Source organism: Trachymyrmex septentrionalis, unplaced genomic scaffold, assembly GCF_001594115.1.
Source record: "Trachymyrmex septentrionalis isolate Tsep2-gDNA-1 unplaced genomic scaffold, Tsep1.0 scaffold107, whole genome shotgun sequence".
Taxonomy (NCBI): Eukaryota; Metazoa; Arthropoda; class Insecta; order Hymenoptera; family Formicidae; genus Trachymyrmex; species Trachymyrmex septentrionalis.
The window spans coordinates 922,605-945,573 of NW_017304196.1; the positions used below are offsets into that span (position 1 = coordinate 922,605).

Here is a 22,969-nt window from a genome sequence, read left to right on the forward strand (position 1 = left end):
CAAAGTCGAAACGGCGCGAAAGGGACATGCTTCGTCGAGTAGAAACTGTTAAATTGCGTACTAAATTTTATCGCGAGCGGGTGCGAAATATATCGACCTCTTGTATTCTGAAGTACAAGAATTCTATTGCAGGAGAAGCTTGTTGCTCGCGTTAACGTACATTAATCTGTATGCACCGTAGGCTTTCGCGAAAAATACGTCTCCAGCTGCGAGCATCGAAGTGGTTCGCGATGCATTAATATATTCCGCCTCTGCCATGTCACTGAATTAGATTTTTACAAAATAAATTGTCGAGTTAATGGACGTCGATCAGAAAGAGCAGATAAGATTCTTCTATCTTCGTAAGAGTCATTTATTTTAAAAAATGTCACAAGTCTAACGCGGCATTTCCATTTTATCACGATTTAAAAAAATTGAATTACAATTATTTCAGAATAGATAACTCGTTATCTATCCACAATAAATAGAATCAAGTTCGTTCTACCACGTCATTTGTATAACTGATGATTAATCCTTCTTGTGAATTTGATGTATGAACGAATTGAAAAAAAAATTAATTCGGCAAGTTCTGGCAATTTTCAATCGGATACCCATTATACATAAATATAGCTGTCATATAACACGTAAGCAAAATATACATTTAATCCATACACTGTAAAAAATATCGAGATGGAATTAACATCGTACGATGTCTATATAATTTTTACTTATTAACATCGACATGATGTGGACTTAACACCATAAATTTTAAATTCACATCATGATAGTGTTAATATTAACACCGACACGGTGAGAATTGTATATACCTGGGTAGCAAGCTGACGTTTTTTTTTTTTGTCGTCGTTTTGACATCAGCTTGCTACCTGAGTAGATACCGCGTGGTGTGTTACATCTGCACCCTGATACTTTTTAAGGGTGATATTTCATTTGTGCGAAATAGCACCATAAAGTGTATTATATGATGATTACGATATATTCGGTGCTTGTTGAATAAAAAAATTTGTGAAAATAAACTGTTCAAATGTCATTATTGATTGACATTTTGAAATACAAATTTTTTTCTCATTCGCACCCTCCTTCACGCTCGTCTTGGCTCTTTCAATCTTAAATTGTTAAAATAGAAATTTTTCAAGCTTACCTGACAAAGTATCCATCCCAAAATCTGTTTCGGGAATAAATTCAACTGACTCTCATGTTCGTTTCTTTGCCGGTAAGATATTGAGGATTTCGAAGACAACGATACAGATCTTTCTGGCAATTTAACGATGTAGATCTCACACAGCGGAAATATTGTCTAGCGCTAAAACTACAATTTTGAAATTGATTAAATCGCGCCGCAAGGTATTTCGATGCTCGCATGAATTGACGAGATAACCAGCCGGGATTACTCGGCTTTCAGTGAGAGAACTCTCGAATCCGCGCGCGCGAATGAACGACGACGAGCGAGGGTCGTCGCCGTTTGGCCGGGAAGACCGCCGACCACCCCGATGTATATCCTTCTCTTTGATGCCACGTGCTAAAGTCGATCGGGTAAAGGGAGCGAGGGAGCGAGGAAACGGGTAAGAGCAACCACGTCGGCGCGCGTCGTGACGCTTCATCGACGCGCGCAATTGGTGCTTCCGGGGTGCAAGAATCGCGGTTTCGCTCTCAGATCGGCAGCTCTCTCCAGCTCTCTCGCGGATCATTCGTTCGTCATTTTTGAAATAAAAATCATTGACGTAATCCAGCGAATTTGCGAGTAAAATAAATTCTGTAAAATAAATTCTCTTCTTTGCTCAGAATGTTATATCCATTGTATTCTCCGCGGTCCCTTCTGATGTTGATGATCGCCGTTTCAAAATTTCGAAATTCATAAATAGCTTGTTATCGATCAATATTGTACATAAATTTTGCAAATAGTTTACTAACGATATCATAAGGTCTCTTTGATTGATCGTTGCGTTATTCGCTTATCAAGGATTTTTTTTTTTTTTTGCGTCAGTGCTCATCAGTAATCCGTGTGCAAACGGATAATTCGCAGACCGGGTTGTATTTTCAAATGGGGTGTAGAGTTAATGGATCGGTTATTGAATTTCGTATGAACATGCATTCGGGAACATGACAGCGTGTAATCTGTTCCGACAGGTATAAGTACGTGAATCGAGTCGAGTGCACAATCGACGCGCTGCGGAATCTAACAATATTAAAGACATTTCCCGATCGTAACGTTCCTGTCAATTCTTTTAAATTCTACCAGGATAAATTTTTTGCGAGCTCATTTCAGAAGATACCGATTTATCCTTTTTGTCCGCCCAAAGTCGTCGGTGGGAATTCCAACATTTGCTTCATTCATTGCTTCTTTTAAAAGTACAATCGAAGCAAAGTCTCATGTAATATAATTTAAAATTAAAACAAATTTTCTAAACTATATATGTGCGTTATCACGTAAAAAAAAATCTATAGTCAAATTTTGTTTCGAGTAGAACGTAAAAGGGTTTTACTGCTAAAATATTTAACCATCGAGTCTTAGTCTATAAACTTATAAATTTTTATGGAATGCTTACTAAAGTCACTGCGTAACATGGTATTTTCCTCAACGATGAATATTCATAAAGTGGAAGTTGCGAGAGAAACCAGGATGAAACGATACCTTTTCGTGCTATATATTCGTTAAATTTAGACAATTTCTGAAAGTTCCGGGGAATACGTGACATGACGAAACAAGTTTGAACGGTTTCATAAATAGATACAGGCTCTCGTCTCGAATCGATAATCATCAATGATAATACAGATGTGGGTGGCACATCGTTATTTCCCTTCTTTCTTACACACATGCCTTCTTTTTAATTTAATAAATTAATAAAGACTTGTTTAAAAAAATCTTCCCTGCACTATAATTTTAGCAAACATTTTATTAATAGTCGATCTTACGAAAAATTTGATTTATTAACCGAACAAAATTTGTTTATTTCAGAATAGCGACAACACGGAAGACTAACAGAGTGGATTTAGTATCGAAAGTATCGAATAAGAAAAATTCAATAATGTCTTCATTAAATTTACGCTACACGAGAAACATCCTCAATCGTCTTACTCTGAAACAAAGGCTATTTTACGAGAAGAATGGTTTTCTAATATTTCCCCGCTTCATACCACAAGATGTGCTCGATAAATGTTACGAAAGGTATATTTAACTTGTAAAAAAAACATATTGAATGTCCATCGCAATGCCATTTCTTTTTAAGTGTTTCAAGCGAATTTCTGAAAATCTAGTTTTGTACGATTACTTTATATGAAGAAAACATTCCACGTATGTCAAATACGTAACATATAAAAGTTGCTTATCCTGTTTATATCACTGCAAAACGTATAAAATGATACGTTTATTCAACGCATGCAGATATGCGCGGGTATTAAAAAGTTTTTAAAGTAAAAATTACTGCCGGAGACATTAATCGGAATAATCTTGTGGACGGTCTACATTATGAGTAGTTCGATAATCTAACAGTGTTATTGTTGAAATGTTCGATGTTTCAGTAAATTTACTGACTGATATTAATGTGTGCGCAAATACTACGACCAGCTATAATGTTACAGATGACCGATTATTCAATACGGATTCTGAAATGTCGGCATACAATAAATTGCAGATACGAACTCTGTTTTTACGGGTATTGATCACGTGTGTCAATTTCAACAGCTAATTAATGGTATCGAAATTTTTGCATGTCGAAAAAGGATCAAAGGATCTGTACTAAAAACTGTAATATATCCGACTGTAATATATGCGCAGCACATCCAGGAGACATGTTAAAAACGTCCAGAGGACGTCTACGTCCTCGAATGAAGTGTATGCTATTTGGGATATATATGAGTATTCATAAAGTTCTCTTTTATTTTCCAGATTTAACGAAATCGCCGAAGGAAAGTCACAGCAAAATACGATGGTAATAATGTACGATGTAAAGGATAGAAAAGCGTTAACTAAAATACAAGATATGCATATGGATTCGGTATTCCGTCAATATACCGAATACAAGAAAATTCTTGACATAAGCGAGTGTTTTACGGGACCAAACATCATGGCGATACATAGTATGCTCATTGCGAAGCCACCCGATAGCGGATTTGGAAGTTCAAGGTAATCATTAAAGATCTTAAAATACTGCCAGTATTATTTAATGCAACATGACTAAAGAACAGGATGTATTCTTTTAGACACCCACCGCATCAAGATCTGTACTACTTCCCATTACGACCAGCCGATCGTATAGTAGGTGTATGGACAGCCATGGAACCTTGCGATACTGAAAACGGATGTCTCTATGTGGCGCCTGGATCACATACTTTAGGGAACTTGTGTCCACATGGTTATCCTCCGGAGTCGGAAGGTGTGGTGAATAAGTTTTATCATGGAATACATGTAAGATATCTCCTCAATACATCTTTTTATCGAACTGTTATTTTTCCATATCGTTGCTTAATTTTTTTCTGTTACAAAGCAATTACCTTCAATGCTCAACAATTGGGTAAATCTTGAGATGCAACCCGGCGACACAGTATTCTTTCATCCGTTGCTCATTCACGGATCTGGCATTAATAAATCCAATAGAACGAGAAAAGCGATTTCCTGTCATTACGCAGCAGCAGAGTGTACTATTGTTGATGTACGTAGAGAACAAATGCCAGTTTATTATCGCGAATGAATAACAAAAATACGAATCTGAAAACTATAACGAATAAAATGTGTTCATGTTTTTTGCAATAGGATGATCCGGTTCAGGAAACCATCAGGAAAGAGATTTTAGAACAATTAAAGAAAAGGAATCCCGATATAGAGTTACAATACGCGGATATATGGCGTTTTAAATCCGTGCTCGTACGCGGTCTCCGTTCTTCTTATTAAAAATGTTTAATTGTATTATATTAATTAGAGGCCATTTGTTTTCTACAAGGCTAGTATGTAATAATAATTAAATAACGTTAGCATAAAACCAGAGATAATGTAGGATTGAATAAATAGGAATAAGATTCGGAAGAGGAAGAGAGTAACATCACCACAGAAGAAGAAGTAACGACAACGGCGGGACTGTCGCCGTTATTATTTAATGAGTTAATATTACGCCGATATCGTTGCGGGATATAACAGTGTTTCGCGAGAGCATCCTTGTAAGTGTTGTCGCGTCGTACGCTGGAACTTGAAGTGCGACAAGCGGCCAGACAAATCTGGAAGTGAACAGCTGTTCTCCCTACGTTTTTTTGTACTTTCGCAGAGTTTGATGACAAATCCTTCCGACCTCTTATTTGCTATAATAAATTTAAATCATGAATAAAATAGCGATTCTTTCTTGAATATATATTTTATATGATTTGAGTGCTTTAAGTATAGTAAAAAAAGAAAACTAGTATTATAGAATCAACAAAAACTCACCTTATCAGGGTGTAAGCAACAGGAAACGCAATACTCATAAATAGTACAACACCCTTGAGAATTGCATGTTTTGCAACTGTACTTTTCTTTCCTAGTTATAAATGATTCTTCATTTTTTGAAGACTGCTTCTGCTCTATCGCACAACATCCATTCGATTGCACTTCATGTCTCGAACATACTACACCATGATCATCAACTATCAAGCCTCTTCCCTAAGAAAATGTGAGATGTTTGTCAAAATAATGGAATGAAGTAAACTTCGACTGCCACTGTACAACTAGATTGTCCTTAATGTTTCTTTTTTATAGCATGTTATTTTAATATTTAACTATTAATTCTTTATTTAAAAATTCACAATAAAATTCTTTAAAAAACAGTGAATAGTTGGTATCTAACTGCAAGTTAACTCGTATTTGGACAGTCAATATATTAATACAAATCCTCACTTGAATGGAATTACGACAAGACTGATTGTAAGCGTCGCTTTCATTTAAATTAGATGCATCTATATTTCCTGCATTATCAGCCACTTGATCCAGTATTTCTATCTGCCACAGTGGAGACTTATCGGATGCTCTTAGCTCTTCTAGCAGGTTATCATCAGGTATCATGTCTTCATTGTTATCATTAATCATCATAAAATCCATATCGAAATTGTTGTCTAAATTTGGTAGTCCTCTCTGTAAAGAAAATGACAAAACCTTCTGTAATAAAAGTTATAATAATATCCAGATTTATAGTCAAATTATTAACTATAATTTGACTTTAAGTATATAAATGTACCTGCCTTTTCATTGCGGAGTAAAGAAAAGGCACAATACGTCAATGATAGAGCGAAGATGAGCCCAAGAACGAGACGTCGTCTAAGTAATCTGATCAAACTCGTGCAGCTTGGCATCCTTCCTCCGCTTATACGCTCCTCACGCTTATACGCTCCAAAACAATTTTAAATTCTCTGGACATAGTACTTGCAGGATGATCATTGTTCCATGCGCGATCGTAAGAAGAATTCGTAGTAAGGGCATTCGACATCGAAGTGATTGCAAATTTGCAGAGATCAATTCATGAAGGTTAGATTTATTATTGCTATCAAAAGTTTGTGAAGCACTATAAATATTACTTTGCTGAGCGTATGAATGTTGTCAGTTTTTCATTATCACAAGAATAAGTGAACGGCGATCGATTGTCGTCTCGTTGATAGAACGAATTTCATTAATTACGAAATGCAAACGAAACGATGCGATACGAACACGCGGTAAAGCGTGACGATGTGATATGACATGACTGACTTGCCCGTGGAGTTTATTGACTTACCGAACAATCTGTCTTTTCCGAGGTTTTGCGGTAGATGTCGTTACTTTTATGTATAATTACCGACGAGATGATGTAAAGAACAAAAAAAATAATTTTGCAACGATATATACAAGACATTATAGCATTATAAGTTTTTTATACTTATGTATAGAATATTTATATAGTAAAAAATCGTCAATTTAATGATATAATATATTATCCAAATAATCGCAAATTTATATCAATTGTCGATAATGTTAGCGTTCTTCAATTATCTCCGGGCCTTCGGAGCTTTTTTGTATGGACGAAAATATGTCCAGGGTTGACGGTCTTTAATAATTATCTCGTCGGTGGTATAATTTTCATGCATTTTTTTATCGAATTTATTAACGAACCAATAAAGTGAATAAAGACGAGTTCAACAAACAACGGCCGTGTTCGTTGAACATAAAGCTAAAATGGCATTATACCCAAGCAAAACAAGTCATTTAATATCAAAATGATGTGAAAAATGACTCTAAAATATCGTTACGATTCATTTTATCATTATTTTAACGTCATTTTAATGTTGACTTGTTTGTTCTGCTTGGATATAGCCAAAGGAAATATAACCGTAGGCTTTTGTATTTTTTCAACATAAAAAATATTTTTTTTCATCGATGAAGGATGATGGGTTTCATTTCAAAGCTATTATCTTTTTTATTTTTCAATATACAAAAAATTTTTTTTTACTGAAAAACACCGAATGATAGGCTTCACTTTGAAGCTATTTTATTAGCTGGAAAATACGGTATCATATATATGGTATATGTATATTCTTAAATTTTCAATGATAGTTAAAAAACCCGCTGAGAGCCAACGCCAGTTGTAGTTGCGAATTATAATTTATTTTCCAATGCACACATATATAAAATAAATTAAATAATATAGACGTTTCGATCCGAGTTTTAGGTCCTCCTCAGACGTTGTTCTGTGAATCGTTTGAAATGCGTTTCCGTCGTCAAAGTATCGCTTAACATCCAGAATTGTGCTTAGAACAGTCAAGGTATCGCTTACATCGAGAATTGGACACAGAAACGTCATTAGACTTCCTGGTTTAATGATAGTTTCAGATTGCTATGAATATCGATGTTACGTGTATGTACATAGATAATGAGATATCGATGTAAGCGATACCTTGACTGTTCTAAGCACAATTCTTGATGTTAAGCGATACCTTGATGACGAAAACGCATTTCAAACGATTCACAGAACAATGTCTAATATGTAATACAGTATTTCTCATTTGTTACTCAACGCTCATACTGAGGAGGATCCAAAACTCGGGTCTATGTTATTCAGTTTATTTTATATGTGTGCATTGGAAAATAAATTATAATTCGCAACTATAACTGGAGTTGGCTCTCAGCAAGCTTTTTAACTATCATTGATTATTATCATTAGAGCCTATACTTCTTCAATTCCCTAAATTTTATTTTATTTATGTACTCTCGCTTATCTAATTAATGTATTATATTTAAATTCTAAAAACAGATAGCTTATTGTTAGCAGAAGTATGCATTCATATATCTATATACACACACACACACACACACATATATATACATATATATATACTATATGATTACTGTAGTGTCTTATTTATGATAAATATGATAATTTTATGATTCATCATAAAATTAATTGTTTTAAAATCTTGATAATATGTTTTTGCGGTTTCTACAGCCTACCGTCTTCAATGGATATCTTTTCAAGGAAATTGCAGTTTACGAGTTATCTTCGTGTCTACATAGTTAAATGCCAATGATGTAGGCGATAACATGTTCGGTAAATTGCAGGTGCATTAATAACGCCATATATTAACGCTAATTAAATGCCAAGCATTTCACGATGTACAATACATCGCGAGACGTGGAGTAAACACTACTGAAAAAAATCACGTCATACAGTTGGATGATGAAATCATATAATTAAAATATGTAAATCACGTAATGGATTGTTACAAATCAATACGTGTTTTTAATATTATGTATTTTTGAAAAGTTACGTGATTATATCCTTTTTTCTTCTATTTCTGTCATCAAATTCTTTAAAATTTGATAACTATAATTAACATCATATGACGGATAAAATTATTTATAATATATGTGATTTTTCAAATTACATCATTTTTTAAAATAACGTACTGATTTAATTACATGATTTACATGTCTTACATGTAAATTAAATTTACATGTGATTTACATTACATGTTACGTGATTTACATGTTTTAATTACATGATTTCATCATTTTTCAGCAAGAAACTGTCAAATTTATTCCAAATTATCTTCATTTATAATAATACATAAATTTGATTTATAGCTGCGTTCGACTTGAGCCCTTACGCGCTGTAGCTTTAGAGATCCTGTAATTAGAGAATTCTAATAACTTTCATCTCAATATCTTTATCGTTCATTACATGAAAAATGAAATTTACAACGCGTAAGTGTTTGAGGCATATGCTCAAATTCCCACGAGAGTAAAATATTACTTTATTATGCTTCACCGAATGTTAAACAAGGGTAAAACAATAGTCCGCTTAACGAGAGATTTATCATCTTGTCGCGTATAGAAGGGTAGAACGGACAAAGTGGGATGGAAATGTACTCTCTATTGTGTACGTAAATATTCGGCCCAGGCTTAAAATCGAGTGGGTGAATTAATGGAAATCCTTCTGTGAAGGGTGATAAAGGGCTGCAGAGAATGTAGCAAATATTCGGGAATCTGAATGCACTCCCAGCAAATGCAGTTCAGTAGACCTATTCGTGTAATTCTTAACAAAAATTTTATGATATTATAAGACAGCGCTGTTTTTTTACTATTGCGCATATATATTATATATAAAATATCTGCGTCATGACACTTATAACGATATAATGTTTTTACAGAATAAGTCTGCTATTACGTATTATGAAATTAATCGGAATGAAATTCGATTGAAATTATTCCGTTTTCTCTAGAAAACGCAATAGAATTCTAGGGAATTCCGATCGAATTTCAAACAACTCCATAATATATACCTTGATAAGGCCGTAGTACACATCTTTGCATAACGCATAATGCATAATGTTTTCTACATATAAGAACCCATTATCTAGTTTCAAAGCGGGGAGCTCTTTGAACGGACCCTTACATAACGGATAACACGTAATGCATAAGGAAATGTTATCAATTAAATTCCTTCGTTTCCTTCCTTTCCATAAAATAAAGAACTTTGATTGGTTGGATGTCTTATGTTTTATGTGTTATGTATTATGTAAAGCCCTAAACACAATGCGAAGGCAACAGCGATAGCGATAGCAATCGCGATAGCAATAGGAACAGAGGAATCCAACATACAGGAATTAGAGTAGGTTTAAGAGTCTGTGCTCTCCCCTTTAAAATCCGCGCACAATTAAAGGAATGGGGAATAGAGTGTATTTCAACCTGTTAGAAACCATATTGATTAGAGTAGGCCGAAATTCATATTCTCTATTTCTTTGTTCCCTCTACTATCTGTCCCCTATTCTTTGATTGTGCGCAGTTGTTTGAGAATTATTAATACATTACCGTGCTTACGACATAAGTTGACAGTTTTGCGGCATGTACAAAGGTACATTTAAGGCTGTTGCATACACTATCTGTAATGGGCTTTTTACAATAAGTCATTATCTAAGCTTTAAAGCTTAAGTTATAAATAATTGACCAATCATAATCGAGTATTTTCTTATATTGTGATTGGTTAATTAATCATTTTATGATTTAAAACGTAAAACTTAGGTAATTGCTTATAACAAACCTCGTAAGCCCGGATCTACAATAGATTTTTAAGCCATAAGGAATGGACGGACCACAATCAACTGTTCTCCTCGCATTCGAGTGTAATTGGTCAGTTTTTTACAACTTAATCTTAAAACACCTATTGTAGATCCGGACTAAAAAAAATCAATCAATCCGAATCTTAAAAGATAAAATAAATTTCATGAAAACGAAAAAAATTTCATATATTTTTTTATATTGTACATTATAAGTGCATTCGGGAAATCGTTATTAGTACTATTTGTGTCAAGGCCATGACATACAAAAAATTTAAGACAGTAGGACGTAACGACGTGAGACGTAAGGAGGTAGTAAGCAGTAAGGAAATCAATATGTTGGATTGGCTACTGCTTATGTTGTGGCTTTAAGGACTCTACTGCGATTGGTCAATTCGCTTATTGCTTACGTTTTGCCACTTAAGTTTTTTGTGTGCCATGGCCTTTAGTCTGTCCTTGTTTTACGTATAATAAACAACAAAGATAAGAATGACTTCTGGTTAAACCCTCTCTCTAACTTTGCTCCTTTACCTACTTTATTTCTTTTCCCTTTATCCGCTTTTGTCTTATAGTTAGAAGAAAGAATGACAGAGTAGCGCTAAAAGCGTCTCTCCGAACGCATATGCGAAATCATATGCCTTATTATGCGTTATACGAAACTGTGTGATTTCCGCTCATATTTTTACATCTATAGATCAATCAAACGCGTATCTCAGTAGATTATTTTTTGTTTTAAAATAATTGAGTGTTTTTCTCGTTGAGCATAACAGAAACAGGAAAGGATATTGACAAGAAGGTTCGTAAAAACATTTTTCAAGAAGATAAATTTCGCTATGGCTTTCGGATTAACCCAGTGGCTCATATTGTTTACTGTATTTGCGGTCGTTCTGACAGCTATCACTTGGTCCGCGATACATCTGGTCAAAAAAGAGCCACCACCGAACATCACAGATATTATTTATGTATTTCTCGACGCGGATTATTCTATTGAGTGGAGAAAGTAAGAGATATTTAAGGAAAAAAAATGTTTATCTCTACTAAAAAAAAATTTCTTTTTATCAACATGCTTTTTTTTCAGGGCTGCACTTTATACCCAGTTTTTTAACGTGACGTCGCGAGTGGTGGAAAAAAGTTCGAAGTTAGTCAAAAAGGGCCAAGACTTCGTAATACCACGCAGTTAGTAATTTTACAAAATTCAAACTTTTTATTCGAATGAGAATATGCTGTCAATAACGCGAATTCTGATATTGCATCAGCGATATCACCATCGGAAACAATTCATGAAACAACAATGTCACCTCCAACATTTCCGACGGAATTTCCAAATGTGACTGACAATTATAAAAATTATAAACAGCTAGTGATAACACCGTAAGGATAGATTTTTAATTGTTAATTAAACACACACCTATTATTCTCACATATATGCATAAATCATACATATTGTGCAAGCGAAAATTGTTTAAATAATTTCGCAGAAGCCCAGATCAGGTTTTGAGACACACACAAAGGGAGCATTTAACACATAAAACAACATCATTCGACATAGAAATATTTATGAAGATCAAGTATAAGTCAATCTACAAGTCCGGTATGCCGATGTACAGAGAGCTGTAGCTCTGAGCTTTCCGACCTACCTTCAGATGAAAAGAATGGTACGTCAAACGTGTCTGTAATTTTCTCATTATAAACACAAGTGTCCGATTACAGACTCATCAAATATGGTAAAACGAATGAAAATAATGTATATCATATGAGGAACACGGCGTAGACAAAACCCTTAGGGTTTTTTTCACCTCGATTAAGTTAACCGACAGTTACATACAGCTCATTTAGGACCAGATTCACCATTCATTATTATTCGTTATTAAAATAAGTTAACTCTCGGTTCAAAATTAACCATGAGTTGTAAAACTGGGCCTAAATGAGCCCCATGTAATCGTCGGTTACATTAACTCGGTTAGCTTAACCTAGTTTGTGAAAGAACCCTTAGAAAGTAACACGTTATTATAATTATCACCTTTATTTAAGCACGTGAGTTTTGTTATTATTTTGTTGTTACATTTTTCTAATTATTTTATACATTGGCTGGAAATAGATGTAATAAATTAAAATGCGTTATTTATATGATTTTATGACTACAATGAGACAACAATAAAATATCGTTGGATTTCATGCGTCATAAAATTTTAGACCTGGAAATTTCAGAGTTTTTATAATAGATCTATAAAGCACGTTCTTAAATAATTATTTCTTTCACGAGAGATAAAAACAATCACAGGATGTTTTTCTAAAAAAAAGAATTGAGCATCGCGATCCAATAGAATTCCCTGTCATGCGTTGTAATCTATAATTGTTCACCCTTTTGTCACTGCCAAAGGCGGTTATATCTTGGTGTCCATTGGAAGTGACGTAGCAGAAAGGCGCAATAACTCCGATTACGCTCCCCAAATGCAGTCCTTGTAATACCTACTCTAATAATACATTGGTTGCCATTGTTACGTCTGGGAGTAAAGCGCTTATTATGAAGATGTGTCAATGTATAGCATGGACGTATGCAGCATTTTTTTAGGGGGAAAGGGATATTCATTAATTCTGTTATCACAATATTTTGTGCTTTAATATCCTTTTTTGGCTATTTTAGAATTTTTTTCTCATTTTCTAATTTTGAATGGGAAAGATATTACGTTATATTTTTTCCCCGAAGAAAATATAATATAGGCAAAGTATAGTTATTAAAAATGAAATGTGTAATTTTTTAATATTATTTTAATATTATTAGATTTAAAATATTTGTTATAATTTTTGTAAAAAGAAAAGAAATTTAGAAAATTCAGAAAAGAATATCAAAAAATCTCTTCGAAAAGAAGAACATTGCTAAAGATTAAAAATATTAAACTAAAGTTAAATAAAAAAAAAGGGAAATAATAAATAAAACAAAAAAAGAGTTAATGTTGTATTTTTCACATTTAAAAATGGAGAAAAACTTTTTCAGGGATTTAAACCTCCGTAATTTTTATCCTGGATACATCCATGCTTTTTCTGTTGTCCTATCGCTACATTGTTTTAACACGAGGGTAATCAGTAATGTAATCTGCTGTGGTGATTTCTATCTCATCGCGAGAAAACCACAATCAGTTTTCTTTCTTAATTAACAATTCATATTTTTTTAAATTTATTTTTTTATTACAATATTAATAGTGACTAAATGTTGAGAGTACACATTTTATCTAAAATTATTTATGTACGTGTAAATTCGGAAATATTTTAAGATTAATTATTTTATAATTTCCGAAAAAAACTTGTAAAATCTGAAGACGGTTAAGTATTCTTTTAAATCTTCATAAATTTAATACATGTAAAATTTTAATGGTACCTATATGAAGATTATGTTTTCACCAGGGAGCTAGTATCAAGCCGTTTTGCGCATGATTGTTACAGCGTTAGCTTCGGGTGCAGGTGATTGAAGCAAGGTAGTCGCACATGTGTTACAGACCTGATCAGAGCCAGTATCGACAGACACATAGACGGATTCTGGTTATAATCGGAGTTACAGAAAAAAAAAGGTTAATAGCATTAATATAGCTGCTCCATGGAGTTTCGGTTAATGGCGTCAATTGGGTGCTTTTCGTTTTTGTGCTAATTCCAATTTCTTTCAAACTTCATCTTGCGAGCTAGCAATCGGAGCAACCTTGTTTTTGCTTCGTAAATTCGAAACGATATAAATCTTCTCCAAGGGCGATATTCATAGTCCGTTTTTATTTTAGATAATGTCTTGAGATACTAATGCATAGGCTCACTGATTAGTTCGTGATATCTTAAGACTGTATTTAAAATGATCTTAAATATAAGATCTGACTATAAATATCGATCTAAGAAATTAAAATATTTTAATATGTGAATGTGACGCAAAAGGATCATATTATGAATAAAATGGTGACTTGTAATAATCAGCGTTATGAATATAAAATCTCTTGATCCCTTTGCGGAGTGTGGTCTAAACATACAGTGTAAACATTTTATAAGCAAGATTTGGGATCTTTTTACTGTTTATTTATTTAATTTGATTCCGAGACTGGCGGTTCTTTTGTTGCCTTACATCAATGAACGATTGTATTAACAGTGGTTAAGTAAATAGTCATTAAAGAGAAGAAGCTCAACGAGGGTTATTTTTCCGGGAAAGAAACCGACTCTAGCGACGGTAGTGTAAGTGATCTTGATAATAGACAAGTATTGCGCAAATCAGCCCAGACTGTCGATTTGTATCGTTACCGTCGTTTCACAATGTCGGCGTACGTAGACCAAGTCGTGTGTTGCGAGGTAAAGACAGAGGCGAGAAAACGTTGCTGCAAGCTTTACGATCGAGCGACGCACGGAGGTCGGAAACATCTGAAGCCAGCGTCATGGATCACCGCGAAAAAGCTGCCGGCTTTGCCGATCAGCGGTTATGTTTGTCGGGGATGTCGTCGCGAATTTCAGAAGGTATCGATATTTCGAGATACAGATCGCATGTCGTTTCAATGTTGTATCGATGTGAAGAGGTTCCGTGCTGTGATGAAAAAATTCCACTGAAAGGTGAGGGTTAAATTCCGGGCTGCGCGATTTTACTGTCCCGTAACAAAAAATAATTCTTTTTCGAATGTAAAACCAAAGGTAATCTGATGCCTGTAGGTTGTTTTTAATATGATCCCATTGAAATTGTTCTGTCACGTTGGTCACGTTATAATTTAGAAAAAAATTGAAATAAAGCTATTTTAGTTCATTATTTATTATACGATTTGTGACATGTTAAAGAAATTTATTACTATCAAAATTATATTATTAGGTTTTTCAGTCTCTAAAAGAAATTTATTGTGTCGATTATAATTAAAAATACATTTAAAATTAATGTACACGTGTATCAGAATGCATATTGCGTCAGAATTGCGATTTTAATATTACGATATTGATAGAGCTTATATTAATTTTTTTAACGATAATGGATATAAAAAAAATTTTTAAGACATGAAAAATTTTAGAATACATTAATTTTGATCGCATAATATATATTTTGATTGCGTATGAATTATATAATTTATAGTGTAAATATTTATAATTGTGAGTTTTTACAAAAATTAATACTTTTCCTCTAATAATGTAAATATGTCTTAATAATCAGAGTTAGATAATTAAGTTAATATTTTTTAAAGCTAAATTAAATTACAGTTAATGATTCAGAAATTAATTTAGTTACAAACACAATACTAAATGATTGGACTAATGAGACTTGGCACGCAGTGTCAGAGTCGAAATGTTCTTTTGTATATAATTAATTTAAATATAAATTTATGCATGGACAAATGCGTGTCAGTTCTCATTAACATAATTTATTTATTAGCTTATTTGTTAATCTTAAGAGTCCCGAATTCTTTATATTTTTTAATTTAGTTATGTTAAAAGTTGCATGATTAAAAAACTAAGGCTGGGTTGTTCTACCTTTCGGTAAACTTCAACTCTCTCTCTCTTACTCTCTTACTCTTTTATATTTAACTCTTTCAATCCTTTGTTTATCCAATAAATAAATTACCAGATAGTTTACTTAAAAGATGGAACAGCCGGCTCTAATTCAGTTAAAGTTACGTTAAAAGTTATTGAATTAACAAAAGTTAAATAAAATGTTAATTTTGAAAAACATTTTTATTAAATCATAATGTCCTAATTTTTCTTAAAACAGACGACTATAAATAACAAAATAATTATAATATAAATCATCAGATAAAAGTTTAATATTTTATTTTTTAATTTTATAAAATAACAAAGAAATAATTTTTTACTAGCATATACTTTATATTTAACTAAAGTTATGTTCGGAAAGCAGCGCTATTGCGTCATTTGTTCTGTATCGCTCATTAGGCGTAAAATAAGAACAGAATGTCGCAATAACGCTGATAACGTTTTCTAAATACAGATCCCAAGTTCGTCAATTACCCACAGTCATCTTTGGATAGTACGAGTGTTCCTTTATGGGAAAAAATACATTCATCTAGGCATTAGCGGATCGAAATATAATAACTTTTGAATTAAGTATTAATCCCCAAGTTGGAAATTTATTTGGCAGCTAGCTGACACTCCCTAGTTGCGCCCACCACATGATCAATAATCTTTTCTCAATCTTCAATAACTAATTCTCTTTAATATTTAAGATTTTATAGAAAGAAATGATATTTAAAAAGATAAAAATATTAATTTAAAAAAGAAAAAGTTAATAAATTAAAGTTTGAAAGTAACTAGATTAATTTAATAATTTTGAAAAAATACCAATCATGCTCCTAATACAATTAATAGTATATTTTATAATTTGTATATAAATTTCTGTAATATTATATAACAATGATAAATATCAACATTATATTTATATTTTTATGTTACATGTAATTTTTTTCAGTGTAATATATCAAAATATACTAAAATAGTTCTTTTTGTAATTTTAATTAAAAATTTTTTTAAATGATGATTGTGACATGACAGAGCAACTTTGAACAATGGAGTCATAAACGTCCAAATAACTACGAAAAATAATTACCTTCTTTCTTATTCATTTTTTATTGAATAGTAATATTTTAATATAATTTGTCGATATTACAAATTGAAAGAAATTCAGTGATAAATGTTTTCCTCTATATTGAAGAGATTGTAACAAAAAAAATCCCTCAAAAATGAAAATTTCTATTGTTGAATTCTACCACTTGATAATTACATGCCTTATGTCCGTTTCTACCAATGTAGATTAACTATCAATCTCGATTTAATTTACTCTTTATCTTTTTCTAATTCTTAAAACTAAAGGAAAATAAAAAATAAGTTAAACCAAGATTAATCTCGGTTTAACTTAATTTTATCTTTCTTTCACATAAATTCCGCGATTATTTAATCTCTTGTGTTTTCTTGTGTTCTACAATAAATGAAAACATGGGCAATTAAGGACCTAAATTCTCCGTAATTGAAACGATTATATCAACATATACTATATTTCTCAACACTACATATATAACAAATACCGATCGTTTTGCCTTAATTCAAGCCATCTGCAGCAGTATAATAGTATCTAGTATTAAATAAAATCTCTTGAATAAAAAATTCCACAACATCTTGATAGTCTGGTATAATACAACTTCCTTAATACAATTCAAGTAATTACTTTATAAATTAAAGTAATTGAATGCAGCAAAGCAGTCTCCCAGATTATTAAATCTGAAATATGTAACCGTCATTTAGCTGTTAACTAGTTAAACTAAGTGCGAGCTACTGCACTCCATAACTGCACAATGAAATACTATAAATTACGCAGCCTTTCATGTTAATTTACGTACGTGACTCTATTTTCACATTGTGAATATGTCGCTAAAGATGTTTGGCGTTATGATATTCTTTTTGGCGATTGTGATTTAATTTATATTAGACTGCTAAAATAATCTGCTCATAATTACCCGTTTTTTCATTTATTGTTTAATTTTTATCTTAAGAACCTAACTTTAGTTATTCTTTGTTTTCATGTTCTGTTAATTATAAAAACTTCTTATCATTTCTAGCAGGCTTTCACGTCGCTTATTCACTGTACATATATTATGATGTTATACGTGTACAATCAAATTGATTTCTATTCCTTGATAATCATATGTCGTTTGCCGTTTCTTTTTAAATTATTTGTCAATGTCGCGTGGTCTAGTTTATAGCATATATGTACGTTGTTATAATCTGAGAAATTTTATAAACACATCGGATATCAATGTCAATAGATTTACAGGCTTTCATCTATGATTATTTCTAAAATTAATTACTGTTACTCAGACTAATTATCCAAATACATAATGACAACTTAAGCACTTTGTGTTTAGACTGACGCGTCATTTGACACTCATACCAAATACGTACGTTCATTACACTGTGCCACATAGATTTAGATCACAAACCAGACAAGATGATCCTTGAACAATGAATTCAATTGGATGCATTGTGTGCATTGATGCGTATCAAAGTCGTTATACACGGATTTAACATTAACACAAATGAAATGCAAACATGGTCAAAGAGTTCCGTATGGAGCATAGAAATTTCACAAGCCAAATATTTGGCATGTGGAATTCCACATGCCAGATTTGAGAAACAAACATTGAAACTTGTGTGATCTTTAAGAAATGTACATATAAGATAGAAAGTAAACACGCGGGCTGTGAAGACCAAATAACGTAGCAATAATATACGTTAATAAAGAGCTTGCACAATTATTGGATGCAGATATTTTAATGGAGGAGTTTATTTGCGAAAACAGCGCTCCAGGAATGTGCTTCGCAGTTTTAATTCAATAATAAAATTCATTTATATTTATATTTATTAATTGTACAGGCGTAATACATGTTACACTTACATGTACATTTATATGTATATATACAAAAAATTAATACGACATTTATTATACTTTTCCTTTCCAGTGGTGTTGGTACTCCACATGCGAAAAAATTACAATTCTCTGCCCACGAATGCAAATATTTTGATTTATGACATACGTTTTATCCAGCACAACAAAATGTATGGAGGATTTCGTGGTTAAAATTGCCGTTTCTATATGTATATTAAATATTTATATTAAATATGCATCTTTACGTAGATATCAATCTGTGTATATCTTTGATATGCACTAGTGCGCAGTGAGTGCATCTAACCGAATCTGCTTTTTATTGCTGAAAATGAATCCATTATTAAAATTGCTTCGTCATTCTATAATTCTTTTTTAATCGTTCTCATTTGTTATAAACAAATTTTTTTTAATTCGACAGAAGGATGTCACGGATTTAAATTTCGTTCTTTTAATTTATTTATACTGTATAACTTTTCGTATATTTTTGAACTACTTTAGATCAAAATTACTAAAACAATATGCTATTTTTTAAATCTAATTTTATATATACATATAAAATATCTGCGTAATGACACTTATAACGATATAATGAAAATGTTTTTACAGAATAAGTCTGCTATTACGTATTATGAAATTAATCGGAATGAAATTCGATTGAAATTATTCCGTTTTCTCTAGAAAACGCAATAGAATTCTAGAGAATTCCGATCGAATTTCAAACAACTCCATAATATATACCTTGATAAGGCCGTAGTACAAATCTTTGCATAACGCATAATGCATAATGTTTTCTATAAGAACCCATTATCTAGTTTCAAAGCGGGGAGCTCTTTGAACGGACCCTTACATAACGGATAACACGTAATGCATAAGGAAATGTTATCAATTAAAGTCCTTCGTTTCCTTCCTTTCCATAAAATAAAGAACTTTGATTGGTTGAATGTCTTATGTTTTATGTGTTATGTATTATGTAAAGCCCTAAACACAATGCGAAGGCAACAGCGATAGCGATAGCAATCGCGATAGCAATAGGAACAGAGGAATCCAACATACAGGAATGCATATTATGTGCATATTATCCTATGTGCATTGACATGGTATTCTCGTATGTTCGATTCCTCGCTGTTGCCTTCGCATTATGTTTAAGGTTTAAGAGTCTGTGCTCTCCCCTTTAAAATCCGCGCACAATTAAAGGAATGGGGAATAGAGTGTATTTCAACCTGTTAGAAACCATATTGATTAGAGTAGGCCGAAATTCATATTCTCTATTTCTTTGTTCCCTCTACTATCTGTCCCCTATTCTTTGATTGTGCGCAGTTGTTTGAGAATTATTAATACATTACCGTGCTTACGACATAAGTTGACAGTTTTGCGGCATGTACAAAGGTACATTTAAGGCTGTTGCATACACTATCTGTAATGGGCTTTTTACAATAAGTCATTATCTAAGCTTTAAAGCTTAAGTTATAAATAATTGACCAATCATAATCGAGTATTTTCTTATATTGTGATTGGTTAATTAATCATTTTATGATTTAAAACGTAAAACTTAGGTAATTGCTTATAACAAACCTCGTAAGCCCGGATCTACAATAGATTTTTAAGCCATAAGGAATGGACGGACCACAATCAACTGTTCTCCTCGCATTCGAGTGTAATTGGTCAGTTTTTTACAACTTAATCTTAAAACACCTATTGTAGATCCGGACTAAAAAAAATCAATCAATCCGAATCTTAAAAGATAAAATAAATTTCATGAAAACGAAAAAAATTTCATATATTTTTTTATATTGTACATTATAAGTGCATTCGGGAAATCGTTATTAGTACTATTTGTGTCAAGGCCATGACATACAAAAAATTTAAGACAGTAGGACGTAACGACGTGAGACGTAAGGAGGTAGTAAGCAGTAAGGAAATCAATATGTTGGATTGGCTACTGCTTATGTTGTGGCTTTAAGGACTCTACTGCGATTGGTCAATTCGCTTATTGCTTACGTTTTGCCACTTAAGTTTTTTGTGTGCCATGGCCTTTAGTCTGTCCTTGTTTTACGTATAATAAACAACAAAGATAAGAATGACTTCTGGTTAAACCCTCTCTCTAACTTTGCTCCTTTACCTACTTTATTTCTTTTCCCTTTATCCGCTTTTGTCTTATAGTTAGAAGAAAGAATGACAGAGTAGCGCTAAAAGCGTCTCTCCGAACGCATATGCGAAATCATATGCCTTATTATGCGTTATACGAAACTGTGTGATTTCCGCTCATATTTTTACATCTATAGATCAATCAAACGCGTATCTCAGTAGATTATTTTTTGTTTTAAAATAATTGAGTGTTTTTCTCGTTGAGCATAACAGAAACAGGAAAGGATATTGACAAGAAGGTTCGTAAAAACATTTTTCAAGAAGATAAATTTCGCTATGGCTTTCGGATTAACCCAGTGGCTCATATTGTTTACTGTATTTGCGGTCGTTCTGACAGCTATCACTTGGTCCGCGATACATATGTTCAAAAAAGAAGAGCCACCACCAAAGATCATCACAGGTCCTATTTATATATATATCGACGCCGTTTATGAAGTTGAGTGGAGAAAGTAAGAGATATTTACGGAAAAAAATGTTTATTTCTACTAAAAAAAAAATTTCTTTTTATCAACATGTTTATTTTTTCAGGATTGCACTTTATTCCCACTTATTAAACGTGTCGTCGCGAGTGGTGGAAACAAGTTACCGAGAAGATAAGATGTTAGTCAAAAACGGCCAAAACGTAACACCAAACAGTTAGTAATTTTACAAAATTCAAACTTTTCATTCGAATGAGAATATGCTGTCTATAACGCGAATTCTAATATTGCATCAGCGATATCACCATTGGAAACAATTCATCGTGAACCGATGATATCACCTACAACGCTTCCGACGGAATTTTCAAATTTGACTGACAATCATCAATATCTTAAACAGGCATTGGTGCCGGTAACACCGTAAGGATAGATTTTAAATTGTTAATTAAACACACAATTATTATTCTCACATATATACATAAATCGTACATAATGTGCAAGCAAAAATTCTTTAAATAATTTCGCAGAATACCAGTTCAGGTTTTGCAACACATACAAACGGAGCATTTAACACACAAAACAGAATCATTCGACATAATAATAATTATGAAAATCAAGTATAGATCAGTCTACCGGCCCGGTATACCGTACAGACCTGACTACAGACCCTGAGCTTTTCGAACTCCCTCAAGATGAAAAGAATGGTATGTCGAACGTGTCTGTAATTTTCTCATTCTTACAAACACAAGTGTCCGATGACAGACTCACCAAATATGGTAGAATGAATGAAAATAATGCATATTATACAGGAGGAACACGGCGTAGACAAAACCCTTAGCGTTTCTTTCACCTTGATTAAGTTAACCGACGGTTATGTAGAGCTTATTTAAGCTCAGATACACAATTCATTATTATTCGTTATTAAAATAAATTAAATCTCGGTTCAAAATTAATCATGAGTTGTGAAACTGAGCCTAAATGAGCACCATGTAACCGTCGGTTAGCTTAACCGAGGTTGGTGAAAGAATCCTTAGAAAATAACACGTTATTATAATTATCACCTTTATTTAAGCACGTGAGTTTTGTTATTATTTTGTTGTTACATTTTTCTTATTATACATTGGCTGGAAATAAATGTAATAAATTAAAATGCATTATTTGTATGATTTTATGACTACAATGAGACAACAATAAAATATCGTTGGTTTTCATGCGTCATAAAATTTCAGACACGGAAATTTCAGTTTTTTTATAATCTATAAAGCACGTTCTTAAATAATTATTTCTTCCACAAGAGATGAAAACAATCACAGGACGTTTTTCTAAAAAAAAAGAATTGTGTATCGCTATCCAATAGGATTCTCTATCATGCGTTGTAATCCATAATTGTTCACCCTTTTGTCACTGCAGTGCCAAAGACGGTTATATCTTGGTGTCTATTGGAAGTAACGGGGCAGAAAGGCGCAATAAC

At 32.7% G+C, this 22,969-nt stretch overlaps 4 protein-coding genes across 16 annotated transcripts in view; 3 read left to right on the top strand and 1 right to left on the bottom strand.

Annotated features, from left to right (window-relative positions):
• Positions 1-4,958, top strand: part of LOC108746381 (phytanoyl-CoA dioxygenase, peroxisomal-like) — a 52,720-nt gene extending 47,762 nt beyond the window's left edge. For 10 of the 11 annotated variants that reach the window (XM_018483134.1, XM_018483119.1, XM_018483127.1 and 7 more), the window contains 5 exons: positions 2,954-3,163; positions 3,884-4,120; positions 4,198-4,402; positions 4,482-4,646; positions 4,748-4,958. In XM_018483134.1, the coding sequence (XP_018338636.1) occupies positions 3,024-3,163; positions 3,884-4,120; positions 4,198-4,402; positions 4,482-4,646; positions 4,748-4,885 (885 nt within the window). In that variant the 5' untranslated portion in view covers positions 2,954-3,023 and the 3' untranslated portion in view covers positions 4,886-4,958. Of the gene's footprint in view, positions 1-524; positions 624-2,953; positions 3,164-3,883; positions 4,121-4,197; positions 4,403-4,481; positions 4,647-4,747 lie in introns of those variants that run through there. The other variant, XM_018483188.1, reaches the window with a different exon arrangement.
• On the bottom strand, positions 4,884-6,694 carry LOC108746435 (UPF0454 protein C12orf49 homolog). The gene is made up of 4 exons (XM_018483218.1): positions 6,199-6,694; positions 5,858-6,091; positions 5,411-5,623; positions 4,884-5,286 (listed from the first exon to the last, which is right to left on the bottom strand). The coding sequence occupies exons 1-4, from the start codon at positions 6,307-6,309 to the stop codon at positions 4,963-4,965; spliced, it is 882 nt and encodes a 293-aa protein (XP_018338720.1). The 5' UTR covers positions 6,310-6,694; the 3' UTR covers positions 4,884-4,962.
• A 4,598-nt stretch (positions 6,695-11,292) lies between these two features.
• Positions 11,293-14,355, top strand: LOC108746274. Of its 3 annotated transcripts, none has more exons than XM_018482956.1 (5): positions 11,293-11,539; positions 11,618-11,715; positions 11,796-11,910; positions 12,018-12,194; positions 13,981-14,355. In XM_018482956.1, the coding sequence occupies exons 1-4, from the start codon at positions 11,373-11,375 to the stop codon at positions 12,154-12,156; spliced, it is 519 nt and encodes a 172-aa protein (XP_018338458.1). In that variant the 5' UTR covers positions 11,293-11,372; the 3' UTR covers positions 12,157-12,194; positions 13,981-14,355. The 3 variants fall into 3 exon arrangements, with proteins under 3 accessions (XP_018338458.1, XP_018338451.1, XP_018338442.1); XM_018482949.1 differs by lacking the exon at positions 13,981-14,355 and adding an exon at positions 12,250-12,565; XM_018482940.1 differs by lacking the exon at positions 13,981-14,355 and having other exon boundaries at positions 12,018-12,565.
• A 6,920-nt stretch (positions 14,356-21,275) lies between these two features.
• Positions 21,276-22,567, top strand: LOC108746288. Its single transcript, XM_018482962.1, has 4 exons — positions 21,276-21,528; positions 21,608-21,714; positions 21,795-21,918; positions 22,026-22,567. The coding sequence occupies exons 1-4, from the start codon at positions 21,356-21,358 to the stop codon at positions 22,168-22,170; spliced, it is 549 nt and encodes a 182-aa protein (XP_018338464.1). The 5' UTR covers positions 21,276-21,355; the 3' UTR covers positions 22,171-22,567.
• The last annotated feature ends 402 nt before the right edge of the window (positions 22,568-22,969 follow it).

What these genes read in the sequence shown, in the direction of transcription:
- LOC108746435 (XM_018483218.1), bottom strand. Translation starts at nt 6,309, where the DNA reads ATGCCAAGCTGCACGAGTTTGATCAGATTACTTAGACGACGTCTCGTT. An exon ending in CTTTACTCCGCAATGAAAAG is followed by an intron (nt 6,092 to 6,198) that starts GCAGGTACATTT and finishes TTTTCTTTACAG; the next exon opens with AGAGGACTACCAAATTTAGA. An exon ending in CTTGTCGTAATTCCATTCAA is followed by an intron (nt 5,624 to 5,857) that starts GTGAGGATTTGT and finishes ACATTTTCTTAG; the next exon opens with GGAAGAGGCTTGATAGTTGA.
- LOC108746274 (XM_018482956.1), top strand. Translation starts at nt 11,373, where the DNA reads ATGGCTTTCGGATTAACCCAGTGGCTCATATTGTTTACTGTATTTGCG. An exon ending in TATTCTATTGAGTGGAGAAA is followed by an intron (nt 11,540 to 11,617) that starts GTAAGAGATATT and finishes CTTTTTTTTCAG; the next exon opens with GGCTGCACTTTATACCCAGT. An exon ending in AAACAGCTAGTGATAACACC is followed by an intron (nt 11,911 to 12,017) that starts GTAAGGATAGAT and finishes ATAATTTCGCAG; the next exon opens with AAGCCCAGATCAGGTTTTGA.
- LOC108746288 (XM_018482962.1), top strand. Translation starts at nt 21,356, where the DNA reads ATGGCTTTCGGATTAACCCAGTGGCTCATATTGTTTACTGTATTTGCG. An exon ending in CCAAAACGTAACACCAAACA is followed by an intron (nt 21,715 to 21,794) that starts GTTAGTAATTTT and finishes ATATTGCATCAG; the next exon opens with CGATATCACCATTGGAAACA. An exon ending in GCATTGGTGCCGGTAACACC is followed by an intron (nt 21,919 to 22,025) that starts GTAAGGATAGAT and finishes ATAATTTCGCAG; the next exon opens with AATACCAGTTCAGGTTTTGC.